The sequence below is a fragment of the Lepus europaeus genome, chromosome 21 (assembly GCF_033115175.1).
Source record: "Lepus europaeus isolate LE1 chromosome 21, mLepTim1.pri, whole genome shotgun sequence".
NCBI classification, from domain to species: domain Eukaryota; kingdom Metazoa; phylum Chordata; class Mammalia; order Lagomorpha; family Leporidae; genus Lepus; species Lepus europaeus.
In genome coordinates, this window is record NC_084847.1 from 12,895,763 (window position 1) to 12,915,032 (window position 19,270).

The following is a 19,270-nucleotide window of genomic DNA, read 5'->3' on the forward strand; positions in this document are numbered from 1 at the left end:
TCTCATCTTGAAAAGCTGGGACAGTGGACTCCACCTAGTAAACACAGCCTGCTCTCCTGCGAGAGACCGTGTGCCTCAGAGACAAGGATCCGCTGAAGGTGCACAAGCCAGAGTGGAGAGAAGGGAGGAAGGCGGAGAGCAGGTGCACACACACACCAGCCATGCGCATGCACACGCACAGTTTACAGGCTTCCAGGTCCCTGTCTGGGCCTCACAGTCCTCAATGTCACAAAAAGGGAAATAAAAATGTAAGCAAAGACAACAGAGGAGAGTAAAATTATACCATTAGAATGGCAAAAGCCAGAGCCACTTAGGATGCCAGGATCAGAGTGTCTGGGATGGAGTCCCGCCCCTGCCTTGGATCCAGCGTTCTTCCCGTGTGCTTGGGAGGCAGACGATGGTCCATGCACTTGGGTTCCTGACCTGGATGGAGTTCCTGGCTCCTGGCTTTGGCCTGGCCCAGCCCTGGCTGCTGCAGGCATCTGGGGAATGAACCAGAAGATGGAAGATCTCTCCCTTTTTCTCTGTCACTCTACCTTTCAAATACGTTAATTTTTTTAGAAAAAGAATAGCAAAAATGAAAAGCAGCATCCCAAAAGGACAAATGGAACCCTCTATCACACCCCATGGGAACGAGATTAGTCTGTTTTGGAAAACTGAAGCAATGTCTACCAAGGCCAGACCTGAGCACATCTCATGGGCCACCAAACTCCACCCCTAGGCCTAATCACGACAGAAAAGTACACCAAGAAAAATGTTTATGGAAGCCAGTATCCTGTATTGGAGTGCCTGGGTTCAAATCTCGGCCTCCTGCTAATGCACACCCTGGGAGCAGCAGGTATCTTGGTATTATGGTATTTTGGTGCAGGCCACGCATGTGGGAGACCCAGATTGAGTTCTGGGCTCCTGGCTTCAGGCTGGCCCAGCCCAGATTGTTGTAGGCATTTGAGGAGTGAATCAGAGAGAAGCGCTCTCTCACTCGCTTTCTTTCTCTGTCTCTCTGCCTTTCAAAAATGAATACAAAGTTAACATACACACACACATTGTGAGGTGTACTGTAGGGAGCAGCGTGATGCGTGCCCCACACCTCTGGGTGTGAATTCCACAGCTGTCCAAGAACTAGCCAGGGACCCTCAAGTGAACCCCACCGTCTCTCTGGGTCTCCCCTTGCTCAAATGCAAAATGGGGACATAAGTGCCCGTCCTCGTGCAGCGTTGTCAGGGTTAAAGGACCGAAAGGCCGGTGGAGTCTGGCATGGCATTGGCATGCGCAGGTGCACGGATCAGAGCCACCGCCGTCCCCTGCATGGCACTACACCTCTACAGTGGCCCCCACGTCCCGGCTGTAGAGTCAGAGGGTTGGCTCCTGGCGCTGCGGGTGTGGTCACTGCGATTTCCGAGAGCATAGGTGGTTTCTAAACCCTAGGGGGCAGCATAACCGCCAAAGCACCTGTCACCCAAAGACACAAAAGAGTGTCTGACAGCCAGGGAGATACTGAGACTCAGGGGGAGAAAGCCTGGAACCGGGATGGGGCCATGGGATGTCTAAGACATGATCAAGTTCAAAGTGGCCAGCAGCAGGTGGGGAGACGAGGCTGCCTCATTCCTCCAGCACACCTGTGGCCCTGCAGCGCTCCACGCCACCCAAGGAACAGGTTACGGGAACCTGTGCCAGAGCCTGCCCGAGACTGGGTTAGACCAGGCCTGGGATGACACTAACACACAGGATGCTGGCCAAAGAGGATGCTCCTCCAAACTTGTCTGACAGTCACAATGACCTTCAGAGATGCTTGCTAAAGACAAAAACACTCCGGTCTCCTCCTGAACTTTCCAATGTAGAAGGGGAAGAGGGGGCTCAGGCATTGCACACCTCAGCACCGCCCTGGGCGAGTCCTGGAACAGGGAAACCCTGAATGAGACGTTCGTGGCGGCTCAGACACTGGAGACAACAACAGAAGAGGGGGGACCGACAATGTTCTGTTTGCCGGCAGGGGCTCGCCACCTGTTACCTTTGTCTATGTGGTAGAGGAAGGTCTCCTGGCTCATGGCGGAGAGGAGGTGCAGGACGCAGGTGTAAATGCGGACTCTGTCATCGCTGTTGTCGTCCCAGGTGTAGTCCTGGATCACGTTGAGCAGCTCGCGGACAAGGAACAGGACCCCGTGCTCGGGATGATCCTAGGGGGGAACCCAAACAGGATGTGCTTCGTACCCAGGATTTCTTCACAAGAACCCAACATCGAAACCCAGGTTCCCCCTTTTGGCAGCTGGAGGGAGAGGAAATCGAGCGCTGGTTCTGGCATGAAGCCAGGGCCCGCTCGCAGCCTGGGTGCGGCGTTCAGAGCCGAGCCACAAGCCCCGCCCTGCTGCCAGTCCCACTCATCAACACTCCCACCCCGGATGCAAGCTCCAAGAGCTGCCCTGTTTTGGGGCTGTGAATGAAAAAACAAAGTTACCTGTCAGCTCTAATGGCCTGTTTCCAAAATTAGCCTCTTGTTTCTCTGCATGCAGCAGTTAAAACAAAAACAAAATAAAGCAAACTACATCCTGCCCCTCCAACCACAAAAGCGAGATCGTGGGTGTGGTGGCAGATGGAGCCCCCGTGGCCGCTGTCACTGTTCAGGGCACTGATTTCAATAGAGGCTCACTCTTCAGGACATGCCACACGGGAACAGCGGAATTGAGGATGCGCTCTGGGCACAGGGAGAGCCCAAGAGACAGACCCCCAAGTGTCTAGCAGATGCTGACCTGACTCTCAGGAGGCAGTGGCGACTTGAGAGTGGTTTGCACTTGGTCCCTAAAATGTACACTCAGGGGGCCCCTGCTACAACTCCCCAGAGGCTTCTCATCCACGTGGGATCCATGCCTGGCCAGCCCCCCGCCCCCCACAGCACCCTCTCACACTCTCCTGCTGCCTGCCTGGGGGTCCAGCAGCACACAGGGGGCGCACGCACAAGGCAGGAAGAGGAAGGTTTAAGGACAGGATTTGTACAGGTGAGAGCAGATGAACCACATGGGAACCACAGCAAGGCAAAGGGAGAGGCTCGGCGCCTGGCGATGTCGGGGCGCTGAGCCCCCCTTCAGGCTGAGGGCCCAGCAGGGGCGTTCACAGCTCTGAGGAGGCCCCCCACAAGATGGGATGTTGGGCCAGGAGCAAAGCCACGGTCAGATCACGGCCCCGGGTGGGGATCGGCACTGAGGATGCTCTCGGTATCTCCTGCAGTTTGAACTAGCGGGCAGGTGGGCAGGACGGTCCCGACGGAGTCCTCCTGGGCAGTCTCCCTGGCACGGAGCAGGGCTGGCCCAGGATGTCCTGGTCTCTGCCCCGGACTGGGCCTGGCTCCTCGGTAGCGCTCAGACTGCATCACACACGTCGCCCTCTCAGCAAGGCCCTCCCTGTGAGCGGCCTGAGCCCCCAGCCTCATTCCCTGCAGAGCACATGCCACGACCCGCCGGCTTCCTTCTGTGCACCGGCCAGCGCCACCTCGTGGCTGATCCGCTCCCTCATTCACAGGAACCCACAGCCTCTGCACACTGTGTGTGCTGTCCACTGCCCGGCCAGACCCTTCCAGGCCAGATTGTGTTAATGGCGCCTCTGGAAGCAGGACCTGGGCGCTGCATCAATGACACGCCAATGACACGCCTGGCAGCACGGTCCCTGCCTCCCAGGACGGTGGTCACAAGGCAGGCACGGGTCAGCAACATGGACTGATTCTGCCCGAGGTTGGCGACCACAACAGAACAACGATCCAGCCAGGAGCTGCCACAGCTTTTCCACATCCTGGGAAGACAACGTTAGTACGAACGCCCATTTCACAGCTGGGAAGTGGGGCCCAGGGAGCTTAAGTGGCCCAAGGTGATGCTGCTGGCACACAGGGGACCCAAGAGTCCCACCCAGCAGCCTGGGGACATTCCCACGGCTGTGTTTGCACAGATGACCGAGGCCTGTCGCTGACTCTACGGAACTTGTGACTTGCGGGACACACAGACAGAGCTAACTATTTCCAACACAAGCCCAGAGCATGAGAAGTGCCGGGGCCAAGGAGGGTGGGGGTTGGTGGAGACCTAGTGAACGTGGTACATGCACAGTGCACGGCTGAGCACCGTGGTGGAGACACGCGAGAGGTCTGGTGTGAACCGGCACCATCCCCAGGGACTGTTCCCCAGGTGCCACCAAGACAGGGGACATGGGGCACTGCTGTGCCTGCCACGTGGATGCGCACAGAGGTGTTCCATGGAGGGATCCATGTGGACACCCTAGCTCTCGTGGGACAGTGGTCAGCACGCCTCCAAGCAGCTGCACCGAGGGGCACCGGGGCCATGCAGGTTTGCCAGGAGCCACTTCCAGGAGCTCTTGCTGCCAGCCAGAGCGGCGACAGGCGGCTCCAACCTCCCTACCAGCAAAGATGGCTGTGCGTGATATCCACGCTTCAGTGGCTATGACGTGTTTAACAAAGCAATTTTGTACTCTGGTGGTTCAGTGCTAGCGCCTGGAGCAAGGCAGACCCGGACTCTGAGGAGATGGAGGAGAAGTTCTTGCTCCCAGTAGGGGAAGCTCCCCCTAGGACCCTGGCTGGGCTGCTCCCTAGGCAGAGCGGCCAAGCACTGGCAAGGGCTCCGAAGCGACAGAGGCCCGATGGCTGCTCCCAGCCTTGTCCTTCTGGGCCTCTGGATACAGGGATCCTGCCACCCCACCCCATTCTTTGGGATAATAACCCTGAAGGCAACCGACTTGCCCAGGGAGCCAGGACGAGACGCAGCGAAGTGGGGGCTTTGGATCCTGGCTCAATGACCCTCCACCTCTCTGCCTCAGTTTCCATTTCTGTGCAGTGAGCAAAACAGCAGGCTTGTTCCCAGTCTTGATGGACGGTTGACTGGTTTGTTGCAAGAGGCCTAAGTGTGTGGCAGATAAATAATAAGGCCCCTAGGAAAGGAGCCAGCACACAGGTGGACTGGGAGACGGGCAGCAGGGGCCTGGGGGAGGGGGAGGAGACAGCCCGCCTCCCAGCAGGCAGCAGCCAGGCGCAGGTAACTGGTTAGCACAGGAGCCACCCCGTCTGTCCTCCCAGCTTCCCAGCGGCCTCTGCACCTCACTGTGCACCAGTCACTGTGTCTCTTCCTGGCCCCCAGTGCAGGGGCTCCTTCCCATCTCAGGGCCCACACTAGGCCCTCCCCTCCCTTTCCACACCTCGTTAGCCACTTACTAGTCTCCTGCCAATCAGCTCAAGAGGCACCTCCTCAGCCAAGCCCCCTGTGCTCTCAGAGGTCCCCACAGTCCCCAGGTGCTTCCTGCAGTCACACATCCACAAACGTGGTGGCACAGACTGCAGGAATGAAGCTTAGCGCTGGGCTAACTTGTCCTGCTTACGGCTGGGCCTTTTAATAAGGGCAGGAGCACAAGACGTTTGCCCTGCTGTGTCCTTGGTGACTTGTGCCAGAAAACTGGGGAAGTGATGGAAGTGACATTTCCATTCCCTACAAACAGAAGCTGAATCAAAACGAGGCTCTGAAGCCGCAACACTGAACTTGTTTCGGCAACCCTATTTTGCGCCTCCTACCAGGTGTTAAATGACATGGGATGGGGGCAGGTGTTTGCCACAGTGGGGTGCATCACTGCTTTAGATGCCCAATCCCACCTAGCAGGGCGGAGACGTCAGTCCCAGCTCTGCTCTCCATTCTAGCTTCCTGGGAAGCAGCAGGTAATGGTTCAAGTGCCTGGGCCCCTGCCACCCACGTGGGAGACCTGGATGGAGTTCCCAGCTCCTGGCTTTGGCCTGGCCCAGCCCTGACTGCTGTGGGCATTTGGGGGAGGGAGCCAGCAGATGAAGAAACTGTCTGCCCAGCTTTTAAATAAAATGAAGGAAAAAAAGGGCTTCCAGACATTCCCCAAGTTCATGATCTACAGAGGGGGAGGGCCGTCCGGGGAGGGCTTGCTTCCGCATTTGTAAACACGTACCAACTGGACCAGGTCCTTTACCTGGCTCTAATCCTTCTAAACAAATAAGTCAGCACTCTCCTAGCCTACCCTTTAAAATCCCCTTGCACACTGGTGGTAGGAAAGCACAATGGTGTAGCTGCCATGAAAAACAGTTCAGGCAGAGTTGCGGGGCAGTGAGTTAACCTGCCTCTTGCGACTTCCAGCATCCAAATCAGAGCAAGGTTGGAATCCTGGCTGCTCTGCTTCCGATCCAGCTCTCTGATAACACGCCTGAGAAAGCAGAGGAGGTGACCCACGTGCTTGGGGCTCTGCCACCACACCTGGATGGAGTTCCAGCCTCTTGGCTTCGGCCCAACTCCAACAGTTTTGGCGATTTGCGGAGTCAATCAGCAGATGGAAGATCACTCTCTTTCTTTCAAATAAGTCCTTTAAAAGAAAATTACAAGTAGGACTACCTTATGACCCAGCCATCTCCAGGTACATTCAAAAGAACTGAAAGAGGGCTGGTGCTGTGGCGTAGTGGGTAAAGCCGCCACCTGCAGTGCCGGCATCCCATATGGGCGCCAGTTGAGTCTCAGCTGCTCCACTTCTGATCCAGCCCTTTGCTGTGGCCTGGGAAAGCAGTAGAAGATGGCCCAAGTGCTTGGGCCCTGGCACCTACATGGCAGACCTGGAAGAAACTCCTGGCTCCTGGCCATCACGGCCATTTGGGGAGTGAACTAGCAGATGAAGAACCTCTCTCTCTCTCTGCCTCTGCAGCTCTGCCTTTCAAATAAATAAATAAATCTTAAAAAAAAAAGATTGTACCCAAGAAACACACTGAATCTGTTTAAAAAAATTAATGAAAAGTTAAAATGTAAAAAAAAGAATTGAAAGCAGGATTTAAAGGGGATTTTAGCATCCGATGTTCATTGTAACATTACTCACAAATAACCAACATGCAGAAACTAGAATGGATTTTTAAAAAAGGTGGCACAGACATGTAAGGAAATACTATTCAGCCTTAAAGAGGAAGTGCGTGAAATGTGACACCACGATGACCCTCATGGCAGCACACACGCGGCCTGAGTCCCCTTCCACCAGGCGCCCAAGACTGCTGAGTTCACACAGACCGCAGCGGTGGCTGCCCGGGGCTGGGGGCCGGGGGAGCAGGCTGAGCCCACTCTGGGTCCTGCAGCCCACACTTTGCACAGCTCACTCTGCTAGAAGGGCCGACGGCATTCCAAAATTAAAACGGAAGTGGGGAGGCGGAAGGCAACAAGTCAGGTGAATCAGGAGAGTGGGGGTGAACGATTCCCACTGAATCGCTGAATCCAGACACGCTGGGCCTGGCTCAGCCCTGGTCCACACGATCACCTGGGAGCTCACAGCCCTCAGCCGTGGCGCTCCAGGCTGGTGACTCTGCAGCTCCTGCACGGGGCGGCCGGCCAGTAGTTACCGCAGTCCATAGGCCCCCTTTACCCGACGTACATCCTGACACCCCCTGTGAGCACCTGAAACCGCAGACAACACCAAACCAGGTTTTACCCTTAATCGTTCATGCCTGTGATAAAGCTCAATTCGTCAACTAGGCGCAGGAAAAGATGGACAGCAATAAATAATAAAATAGAACAACAAGAATGTGCTGTAATGAACGTCACAACACTTTTCTGTCCTTGAGAACATGCGCCTTTTCACTTAAGGCAGGGGTCGGGATCTTTTTTGCTGCCAAGGGCCACTGGGATATTTAGAACACCACTCACAGGCCACACAAAATCATCAGCTTAAAAATTAGCCTGCTGGGGCTGGCACTGTGGTGTAGCAGGTAAAGCCACCGTCTGCAGTGCTGGCATCCCATGTGGGTGCTGGTTCGAGTCCTGGCTGCTCCACTTCTGACCCAGCTCTCTGTTATGGCCTGGGAAAGCAATGGAAGGTGGCCCAAGTCTTTGGGCCCCTGCACCCATGTGGGAGACCTGGAAGAAGCTTCTGGCTCCAGATCACCACAGCTCTGGTCGATGTGGCCAACTGGGGAGTCAACCAGCAGACTGAAGACCTTTCCCTCTCTCTCTTCCTCTCCTTCTCTTTAATTCTTTCAAATAAATAACTAAAAACCTTTAAAACAAATAAACAAAGTTAGCCTACTATGGATTACTCAAATTTCAAGCCTGCCTGTAGCAGCCTCATCAGGGCCAGACCAAGTGATTCCGAGGGCCGGGTGCACCTGCGGGCCAGCCGTTCTGCACTCCTGATGAAAGGAAACGATTTCCAGCTTCTCCTTGGAGTAGCTGGACCACAGCATCACCACTCTTGCATACTGGGGCCATTATAAGTAGATCAAGGACTCCTTGAACATGGCGCTGTGGGACCACAACAATCCATCTGATAACCAAGACGGCTAAGTGACTAACAGGCAGGTGCCACACGCAGCGTGCATGGGCCAGAGTGAGACAGTGTGCAACCTCACCCTGACACTCAGAACAGTGCAGCATTTACAATGCATCAACTGCTTATTGCCTGAAGCACCCACTTGATATTTCTCAGACCATGTTTAACTGTAGCTGAACCTGCAGAAGGCGAAACTGGTTGAGAGGCGGCTGAGGGATGTGGGGTGGTTGGTGCTTGGTGACCTTGAGCAAATAACACCCCCTGCCGATGCTTCGGGCTCGGTGGGTGCTCCGGAGTAGCAGAGCCCCGGTTCAACTCCCAGCCCTGCTACTGACCAGCCATGGGGCCTCGGGCCTGCTGTGCCGTGTCTCCTGCTCTCAGCTTCCGCAAGGGAAGAAGGTGCAAGGATCCCTACCTCGCAGGGTTCGAGAGGGTTCCCAGAGGCTGGTGATCGCCTCCATGGCCACCACTCCATTCAACCCTCACAGCCACCCTGGGAGGCTGGCACTTCAACGCCATCTTCAGAAGGGGACAGCGGAGGCACCGAGGGGCTACAGAGCCTGTCCCGGGTCCCAGAGCCTGAACACCAAGTTCTGACTCCAAGACCAAGGCTTCTCAAAGAGGCTCCAGTTACTGTGAACACCCAGAAAACCCTACACACGGACGGGAGTCCGCACATCCTAACTGATCCCATCAATGGCTGTGCAAGGAACTGACATGCTTCTACTGCTCGCTCGCTTGACAAACCAGCAGACGTCCAAAGAGGAAAAGGATCACACGGTGCAAATGGCGGATCTGCAAACGCAGCCGGATCCTTCTGGCCTTGCCTGCTCCGGCCGGCCCACAGGACAAGGGAGGCCGCTCCCCGACAGCCGAGGCTGCAGCCCCACAGCCTGGCCTCCTGGTCCTCTCTCCCCAGAGAGGTATTGCGGTCTGAACAGGCAGGATCTGGACAGAGTCAGCTTTTCCTTCCTCGACTTTGCCAGACAAGGGACTCGCATTCCAAAGCACGCACCTGTTTGAAACACACACTGCAGTAACTCGGTGTACGCATGGGGCTGCATGGATCACCACCACCGTCGGTTCTAGAACATTCCATCACCCTACAGAGGGACCCTGTACCCAGAGGAGCCGAGGCCCTGCACGGCCCAAGCTCAGAGCATTTGTTGTTTCTGAGCCTCCTCCTGAATCTCTCAGGGGGCTTTCACAAATGCCAAGTCGGGGCCTACTTGGACTGGCTGAGACTCGGGGGGAGGGCCCGGGAACCTGCATTTTAGCAGCTACCCTGCAGTTACTATGCACATTTGGCTATACTTGGAGTTCTTTTTTATTTTTTTTTTTTTAAATAATTTAAGTTTCTCTGAAAGGCAAAGACAGAGAGACAAAGACATACAGAGATCTCCCATCTGCTGACTCACTCCCCTAAATGCCTACAACAGCTGGGGTGGGGCCAGGCAGAAGCCAGGAATCATAAACTCAATCCAAGTCTCCTCTGTGGGTAGCAGGGACCCAAGGACTTGAGCTATGACTTGCAGCCTCACAGGAAGCTAGACTCAGCAACAGAGCCAGGATTTGAACCCAGGTACTCCGAGATGTGATGCAGGCACCCCAAGCAGTGGCTTAACCATGACACCAATTCCTGCCCCTCCCAGGGGCTTACCGACTCATGTCAAGAACCCTGCGGGGGCGGCACTGTGGTATAGTGGGTAAAGCTGCCACCAGCAACACCAGCATCCCAAATGGGCACCGGTTCAAGTCCCAGCTGCTCCACTTCTGATCCAGCTCCCTGCTTATGTGCCTGAAAAAGCTGCAGCAGATAGTCCAAGTCCTTGGGCCTCTGCACCCATGTGGGAGACCTAGAAGAAGCTTCTGGCTCCACTGCACCCATCTGGGGAGTAAACCAACAAATGAAAGATTGCCTTCTCTAACTGTGCCTTTTAAATAAATAAATTAAAAAAAAAAAAAAACACACACACACACAAAAAATGTGGCCACCAGATGAAGCCTAGGTACTCTTTGGAATACTATTTTTAATAAAGCACATTAGACTAAAAAGGGAAATCAATTATCCTAAAATATATTTTTCCAATGAATTTCGATATAGTAATTTGTTGTTTTCAGAGAGAAGTGGGAGTTGCTCAGGAAGGTGGAGCAGACGACGCTTCTGAAACACCTTTTTTTTTTGACAGGCAGAGTGGACAGTAGAGGGAGACAGAGAGAAAGGTCTTCCTTTGCCGTTGGTTCACCCTCCAATGGCCGCCGCGGTAGGCGCGCTGCGACCGGCGCACCGCGCTTTTCCAATGGCAGGAGCCAGGTGCTTCTCCTGGTCTCCCATGGGGTGCAGGGCCCAAGCACTTGGGCCATCCCCCACTGTACTCCCTGGCCACAGCAGAGAGCTGGCCTGGAAGAGGGGCAACCGGGACAGGACCGGTGCCCCGACCGGGACTAGAACCCAGTGTGCCAGCGCCGCAAGGCGAAGGATTAGCCTAGTGAGCCGCAGCACTGGCCCTGAAACACCTTTTGTACCTGGAATGCGATGGGAACACACCTGCTCACTTCCTCTGGTAACAAAGCCCCCGTGGCTGCTCCAACTGCAGCGAGTTCATAACCGAGCAAAACAGTAGAGTTTACGTTTGTGAAAACAAAGTTGTCCAGGAGGTTTGTGAATGTAAAGCTTTGTGAAAATCAAGCTGTCACTTTTTTCCTTTCCCCCTATTCAGAGTCACTCTGCCAGGCCCCCAGAGAGCAGGTGGACCCTGGGTTAGGAGCCCTGGGTTAATCGCCCCAGAGAGTGAGAGGGTCTGACAGCTGCTCCTGCTGGGTCTGAGTGGCCCTGACTCCTTTTTAAAGACCTATCTACCTATCTATCTATCTATCTATCTGACAGGTGGGAGTGGGGAGGGCTAGCCCCAACTGCTGGGTCACTCCCCAAATGGTTGCAATGGCTAGGGCTGGGCCACGCTGAAGCCAAGAGCCTGGAACTCCATCTGGGTCTCCCACAGGGATGGCAGGGGCCCAGGCCCTTAGGCCAGGTTCTGCTGCCTTCTGAGGTGTGTTAGCAGGGAGCTGGATGGGAAGCAGAGCAGCTGGGGCTCAAACAGGCACGCCGATAGGGGACACCAGCTGAACCGGCTATGAGATCAATGCCCACCCTGCCTGGATTCCTTCCTGCCCAAGCCTGACCGCTCCTCTCCTACATTCCACAAGATATATGGCCTCCTTCCAACCGTGTCCTTTGGGCCCCTGCTACCTTGCTCTGGTCTCCAGCACGTGCCATCAGAAGGGCCTGCCGTCCACGTACCTTCTCTTGATGCCTGCTCTGTGCCGAGGTGGTGTCCTGACCACGGCATGTGTACTTGCTCATTTAACCCTCGCCACGACGCAGAGGGCCAGATGCTACAGTTACCCCATCTACTGCCGAGGAAGGGCCGCCCAGTGAGCTCACCCAGCTGCCCAACACCGCAGGGCCGCACAGAGGAGAAGCTGAGATTCCAACCCAGGCGTGCTGCTCCAGAGGGCTGTGCCCTTAGCCGGTAGGGGACACCCTGTGGTGGCCATACAGAGCATGTAATGGATGGGTGTAGTGGAATGAGAAGGCCATGCCAAGGTGGCCACTGGCAAGCGAGCGTCAGTTAGTCAGGAATGGCTTTGAAACTGCCTGGCGACAGGCTGTGATTGGATGGCTCTGGAAACTGCCTGGCAACAGGCTGTGATTGGTTGGGGTATAGACCGCCCCTTGACCAGATTGGCTGGTCTTGGCTATATAAGCTGTTGTACCAACTGTAATAAACGAGTCTGCAGGCTGCTCGCCTCAAGCCTGCTCTCACCGGACTCCCGGGGTCTGTGTGTTGACTCCGCGCCTCTTGCCCCCACCACGCTGCTCCTCTCAGAAACGAACCCACTGCAACATTGTGGAGAATTCAACGGCAACAGATGGGGGTTGGTGTTCCTGCAAAATTCATACTGATACCCCGAGTCCAATGTGATGGTATTTGGAGGTGGGCCAGGGGAGGTCATTAGGTCCCACATCAGTGAGCCTGCCACGCGAGGACGTAACGAGACGACAGTGTCCACACCCAGTAAGAGGGCCCTCACCAGAACCCAGCCGCCGGCAACGGCCTCAGCGATCCAGCCTCCAGACTGTGAGCCGTAATGTCTGCTGTGCAAGGCCTGTGTTCCCGTGAGCCAAGCTGGACAAACACAGAACACCTCAACCAGTCCACACCGGACACAGCAGCAATGGAGAACTCGCTGAGCCATCCAAACATCTAACCAGACCTCCCCTCTCCCACCCCACACACACACGCAGGAGATGGAAATCCTTGCGCTTTTAGGGCTAAAAACACCCAAGAAGCAGGGCACCGGTCGCTCTTCTGGGGGAACGTACCGGAACTATTAATAAAGTAGAGAAGAAGTTACAGAGGAATTCCAGGAGGAACGATTCCGACGGCCGCATCTTCCCGTCGATGTTAATCATCTTTGGAACTTCCGGAACGAGGCTTATGGCGGCTCTGAAGAAGGCATCAGCTACAAGACAGGAGGGGAGGCCGAGGGTGAGAGTGTGGCTGGCTCTTCCCTGCCCACAGCCTGGCGGCCAGAGCCGAGCACCACATGGGCATCCGGCAGGCAGCTGCAGCAGGGGCTCCTGCCAACCATGGTGGACGTGGTGTGACATCGGGCGCAAAGGCACTGCTGTCGGTGTCGGCGGGTCAGCTCACAGGACCGCGGTTAAACGGCCTGGGGATTACTAAGTGGAAGAAGCAGGCGGCAAATTTCTATGGCAAGTACAGAGCCGACAGTTGCCTGGGCAAAGGGCTTGGCCTGCACTGGTTCGTTGAACCCTCAATGCCCAGCCCATGAGGAAGCCGTTGCCATGACTGCAGGAACGCACACACACACATGTGCACACACATGCACACACACGTACAATTTGGAGACTTTTGATTGGCTAACAGTTCCAGACAATCATTTGGGAAATGGCTGTATGAGATGATCCATAAAACAAGACAACGTCAGGGGTGGGCACTTGGCCGAGAGGTTACGGTGCCACCTCCCACAGTGGAGTGCCCGGCTTTGAGCCCTGGCTCCAGCCCCAACCCTGTCACTGTCACTGCACACTGTGGGAGGTGGCAGGTGGTTGGGTCCCATGTGGGAGACCTGGACTGAGTTCCCGTCTCCCAGCTTCAGCCCGGCCCAGCCCTGCTAGCTGTAGATATTTGGAGAGCAAACCAGTAGAATGAGGGCTCTATCTTTCTGCCTCTTAAATAATAGTAATAAAATAATAATAATAAAACAAAAACGGAAGAGCACTTCAAAGGACGGGAGGAAGGAAAGGAGAAGAGAGGGAGGGGATGAGACAGGGCTGGGGGGAGAGTGTATAAGGGTGTGGGACAACAGGACGAGGCAGGATGGAAGGGATGAGGGAGGAGATGCAGAGGGAGACGGAGAGAATTCTTCCTAGAACTGCCCAAGTGCCCATCACAAGAAAAAGCCCCAAGGTCAAACCAGACAGAACACAGATCCAACATCTGAAATTTACATCTCCCCGACAAGATCAAACATTTCCATGGCCCAGAGACACTGCCAGTGAGGCAGAAGGCAGCAGCGGCACACAGCACCCTGGCCGACAGCAGGCACCGCGGCCGACACGGCAGAGTGACACACGCCGGCCAGCCTGGGGACCGGGCCTCGGCTTCATGAGAATGGTGTGTGTCTGGAGCCGGCCGCTGGCCTTTCCCCTTCTCTTCCTTCAAAGGGGAAAAAAAAGCCACGGCAGGGCGTTCGGTGCAGCACACTCTGCCGAAGGCTCGCTCTATGCAGGAGCCTCCTGGCAGGCACTCGCACGCCACGGTCACGGCTGCATCACTCACAACAGCCAGCGGGTAGCAACCTGAGGATCCACTGCGGTAAAGAGCATGTAAAGTGGGATCCAGGCACACGATGGATCACGCGGGCGTGGGAAGGAATGAAGGGCTGACGTCATTCGGTGCCCTGATGGGTGAGGTGTGCAGGACACAGGGCGTCGCTGGGAGCAGCCGGCAGCGGTCCCAAGTTGATCAACGAGGCACCCCCCTTCCAGCACAGGGACTGGGCCCTCATCTTGGACTCCCGGGCCCCAGAAGCGCGAGGAACACATTTGTGTTCTAAGTAACCCAGCGTGCGGTATTTCGTCAGAGCAGCAAAAATGGACTAAGACGTCCTCCCAGAGGCCAAGGACATGCCCTGGGGAAGGCCTCCGGGTGTTGGCATCACCCCTCTTTCCACACGGAGACGGCCCACGACAGACACCACTCTGCAGCCTTCCCCAGCTGGGCGGCCCGCGGAGAACACTCCACCACCACACGTACAGAAACACCGTTACGCTCTTTAATAACCACAAAGTGGAATCGAGCCCGTTTGGGGTTTTACTCCTGCTTTTTTTTTTTTTTTGAGTGTCGGGTAAAATACACATAAGAGTCACCATTGAGTCCATCTGGTTTTTTTTGTTGTTGTTGTTGGTTTTTTTTTTTTTGTTTTTGTTTTTGTTTTTTTTTTGACAGGCAGAGTGGACAGGGAGAGAGAGAGACAGAGAGAAAGGTCTTCCTTTGCCGTTGGTTCACCCTCCAGTGGCTGCCGCCATGGCCGGCACACTGCGCTGATCCGAAGCCAGGAGCCAGGTGCTTCTCCTGGTCTCCCATGGGGTGCAGGACCCAAGCACTTGGGCCATCCTCCACTGCCTTCCCGGGCCACAGCAGAGAGCCGGCCTGGAAGAAGGGCAACCGGGACAGAATCCGGCGCCCCGACCGGGACTAGAACCCGGTGTGCCGGCGCCGCAAGGTGGAGGATTAGCCTATTGAGCCGTGGCGCCGGGCGAGTCCATCTGTTTAAGCAACTTTCTCTAGTGAATTTTAGAATTAGACTGTTCTGAAGAACGTGATGACCCAGCCCACCTTCAGACATGGCATCTGGCTTGTTCTTCAGTCACGCAGGAGGGCAGGGCTAATCGAAAGCCTCACCACTCCCAGGGCCTGACACTGCCAAGGCTAAAGCAGGCCTCCTGGGTTACTCACCCCATCCCCAGGCCCCTACCTCAGCACCCGACTCCCTGGGTAAGTCAGGCAGCCAGCCGTCCTAGTCTAGGGCAAGCTAAAGGAAACACCCCGGTTTCTTAGGAGAAAACATTCCAAGGACGTGAGGATTCTCTTCCTGTGAACACAGGGTTCTGACCACAAGACTCATTCACTCCTCCTCGGGTTCGAGGAGCCCCTGCACAAAGCCTCCCTCCCAGTCTTCCTCTAGGTGTAGATCTAGATGGGGCAACTCCTGTGTGCGGTGCACCCCGGGACCTATCTTATTCCTGTGGACTCCGCTGTGAAGACGGGCTGTCACTCAGGGATGCAGGTGCCTTCGGTAAAACTGAGCGACCAGACATCTAAAACTAGTTATTACCAACTTGTGATTTTGTAAATGAACTTGGTATGAAAGCGGGTACATCCCAGGATTCAAGGGCTGCTGTTCTGGGGATATGCAGGTAGAGCAAGAAATACGAATGTCTCGTAACAACCTTGTCCGTTAGTGTGTCAAAGTTAAAGTGACAGCTTTATCTAACCTTGATTTTGCTGGAATACCCAATAGGTTTTACTCTGAGTATTAACAACATCGAGAAGTCCACCAGGAACATTTAAATGATATCCCAGTTTGAGCACCACCACCAGGAGCCTTGGCATGCTTGCTCTCTCTCTCTCCTCTACAAGATGCCAAAGTCTCTCTCGCTGAGCCGGGCAACCTCATCCCACAGGATACCCGACTGCCCCCTCCAGGACACCACAGGGATGACGGGCACTGTGTGCTGTCTCCATCAGGCTTGGGTTGCCCTAGGAGGAGAGAAGACATTCTTTCCAGATGCCCTGCTCCCCCAGCCCCAAGGCCTTGGCGTGGGCCTCTGCCATGGCCTGGAATGGCCCCTGGCTCGCTTCAGCATATCCAGACACTCCCTGCACCTTCTAGACTCTCTCTCCCATGCCACATCTTTTATGAAGTTGGTTGTTCTCCCTGTCCAAGGGGCATTGCCCTCCGCTCGCAAATGCCCAGGCGCATTTTACACTGTCCTGCCCGGTGCTGCCTTGTGTGGTGACTGCAAACCCTGGCTCTCCTCTACCAGGGTCTGCAAGAGAGAACCTGCTTCCACTCGATGCCTGGCACAGCGGCTCACACATTTAAAAACGACCAAGAAACACCAGCAGAAGGAAATGAACTACAGGCGCTTATTATCACACGGAATCAAAACCTTAAGGGGCGGACTCGCCCATGCCCCTTTCTCTGGGTCCATCAGCAGTTGCCATCCAGCCCTCGTCCTTATCCCCTCCTACTGTGGACGGGTCACACGTGGAGCCCGTGAATGTGGGGGACACGCTCCGTGCCACCTGCCCACGTGTGAGTGGGCAGCTAAGATAGTCTGCTTTGTCTCCATTCACCAAAGAGGCCTCATGGTTTGAGAAAATGGCCATGCCAAAGAGTCTTCAGAGAATGTTCTATGGACAGAATTAGTAAACGTGATGGTAAACACGAACCCCAAAGACTCAGCAGGGGGGCAGAAGCCATTTTTCTCCCATGTAGGTACTTCTTACGATTTAACGGGACTCTCTTCTGAAGAGCAACTGTTACTCCATAGTACTGCCCGCGCCATGAGGTTTGAGAGCCTCTGAATTCCGTGGGTGTTATCGTACGACCACGTGAGCCTGGCTTCCATTGGCATTATCACCAGTTATCATCGGATGACCTCGTGAGCCTCTGACTTCCCTGGGCGTTATCACTAGTTATCATCATACGACCACGTGAGCCTGACTTCCGTGGGCATCATCGCTAGTTATCATCGGATAACTAGCATGACCAGGTGAGCCTCTGACTTCCATCGGCATTATCACCAGTTATCGTCGTATGACCACGCGAGCCTCTGACTTGGGTGGGCGTCATCACTAGTTATCACTGGATGACCACCGTTCACTCAGGCACCACTGGCAGAGCACCTGTGCAGTAGCAACCATCGTACCCCAGATAGCTGAGTGCAGGGAGAAGGCTAACGCCCGTTACAACACATCCTGGGCTACCTGTTGGTTGGTTTGTCTGGGGAGTGGAGTGGTCTAGGATAATTTTCCTAAAATCATGGAATGTGAGCTAAATTCAGAAAATGAAGATGCAAAATATAATGGAAAAAAAGAAAATCTGAAAGGGAGAGAATTCTGGAGAAGGAAGGGAAGTATTAAAATCTTTCTTCAGATGCCTACTTCTTACACTCCTGTTTTGGAAATTGCATTAAGTAGACAGGACACCCAGAGGTTCAAAATGATGACATGGGTGGTGACAATCTTGGTAGTGACAAAGCCCATTCTTTTTACTGCTTTAATTGTCCTTGCTGGTCTGTGTCAGCTTGGAGGAAGTGCAGAGCTTTGATTTCCAGCACAAGACAGCAGTTGAATCTTTTTTTTTTTTTTATTTGACTGATAGAGTTAGACAGTGACAGAGAGAGAGAGACAGAGACAGAGAGAAAGGTCTTCCTTCCGTTGGTTCACCCCCCAAATGGCTGCCATGGCCGGCGCTGTGCCAATCCGAAGCCAGGAATCAGGTGCTTCCTCCTGGTCTCCCATGCGGGTGCAGGGACACTTGGGCCATCCTCCACTGCCCTCCCAGGCCACAGCAGAGAGCTGGCCTGGAAGAGGAGCAGCAGGGACTAGAAGCGGCACCCATATGGGATGCCGGCACCACAGGCGGAGGATTAACCAAGTGAGCCACGGCACAGGCCTTGAATCTATTTCTTAATTATTTGAAAGATAGAAAGAGACAGATAGGGATCTCCCATCTGCTGGTTCATTCCTCCAGTGCCCACAGTTCGTCTAATGCCCAATTAGGCGGAACCAAAGCCAGGAGCTGGAGACTTAATCCAGGTCTCCTGCATCGGTGCCAGGGACCCAACTATCTCAGCCACCACCTGCTGCCTGCCAGGGTCTACACTGGCAAGAAGCTGGAATTGGAAGCAGAGACAAGACTGGAACCCAGGCACTCCCAATAAGAAATGCTGGCCCCCAAGTGGCATCTTAACCTCTGTGCCCAGCGCCCACTCCAATAATCTTGAAACAAAGATCGGTTTTCGTGCAGATTCCTCAAGGCTTAGCAAGAAATCACTGGGCTTTCAAAACTCTGAAAGCACAGAGCTGTCAGTGTATACAGCTGGCTCCCAAAACCCCACGGCAGGTTCTGGCAGCTCCCAGACGGGTCCGGTAAGGTAGTAACTCCTGAGCAGCCATGTGCCCGAGGGCCAAGAGCTCTTAGACCCTCACCTCACCAACCCTCAGCAGACAGGTACCCCTGCTGTCATCTCCGCTTGACAGATGGGGAAACTGAGGCCCAGGAAGACGGACTTGTCTAAGGATGTCTGGTTTCTGGTAGTGGGGTCAGGACTGGGCATTCAGAGACCTGGATGTCACCACTCACGCACACCCCTCCCCATCATCCTACAGCAGGCCAAACACCCCACCTGCTCCCACGCCCTTGCTCAGAAGCTCCTCCCCCTTGGCAGGCCCCCCTTCCATCTCCCTTTCCCACATGCTGCTCAGAGACTGTTCAGGGCACTTCAGAAAACTCAGGGAAAAAGTGAGCTGAAGGGGCCGGCACTGTGGCGTAGTAGGCTAAGCCTGTGCCTGCAGCACCAGCATCTCATATAGGCACTGGTTCAAGTCCCAGCTGTTCCACTTCTGATCCAGCTCCCTGATATTGGGAAAGCAGTAGAGGATGGCCCAAGTGCTTGGGCTCCTGCACCCATGTGGGAGACCCAGAAGCTCCTGGCTTTGGATCTGCCCAGCTCTGGCTGTTGCAGCCATTTGGGGAGTGAACCAGCAGATGGAAGACCTCTCTGTCTCTCCCTCTGTCTGTAATTCTACACCTCAAGTAAATCAATAAATCTCAAAAAAAAAAAAAAAAGTGATATGAAGTGATACAT

At 54.8% G+C, this 19,270-nt stretch overlaps 1 protein-coding gene across 2 annotated transcripts in view; it reads right to left on the bottom strand.

The window, feature by feature from the left end:
• The window catches only part of VPS35L (VPS35 endosomal protein sorting factor like), a 102,230-nt gene that overhangs the window by 12,252 nt on the left and 70,708 nt on the right, over window positions 1-19,270 (bottom strand). For both annotated transcript variants that reach the window (XM_062179780.1, XM_062179781.1), the window contains exons 27-28: window positions 12,686-12,825; window positions 2,009-2,174 (exon numbers count right to left, since the gene is read on the bottom strand). In XM_062179780.1, coding sequence (XP_062035764.1) covers window positions 2,009-2,174; window positions 12,686-12,825 — 306 coding nt within the window. The remainder of the gene's footprint in view (window positions 1-2,008; window positions 2,175-12,685; window positions 12,826-19,270) is intronic.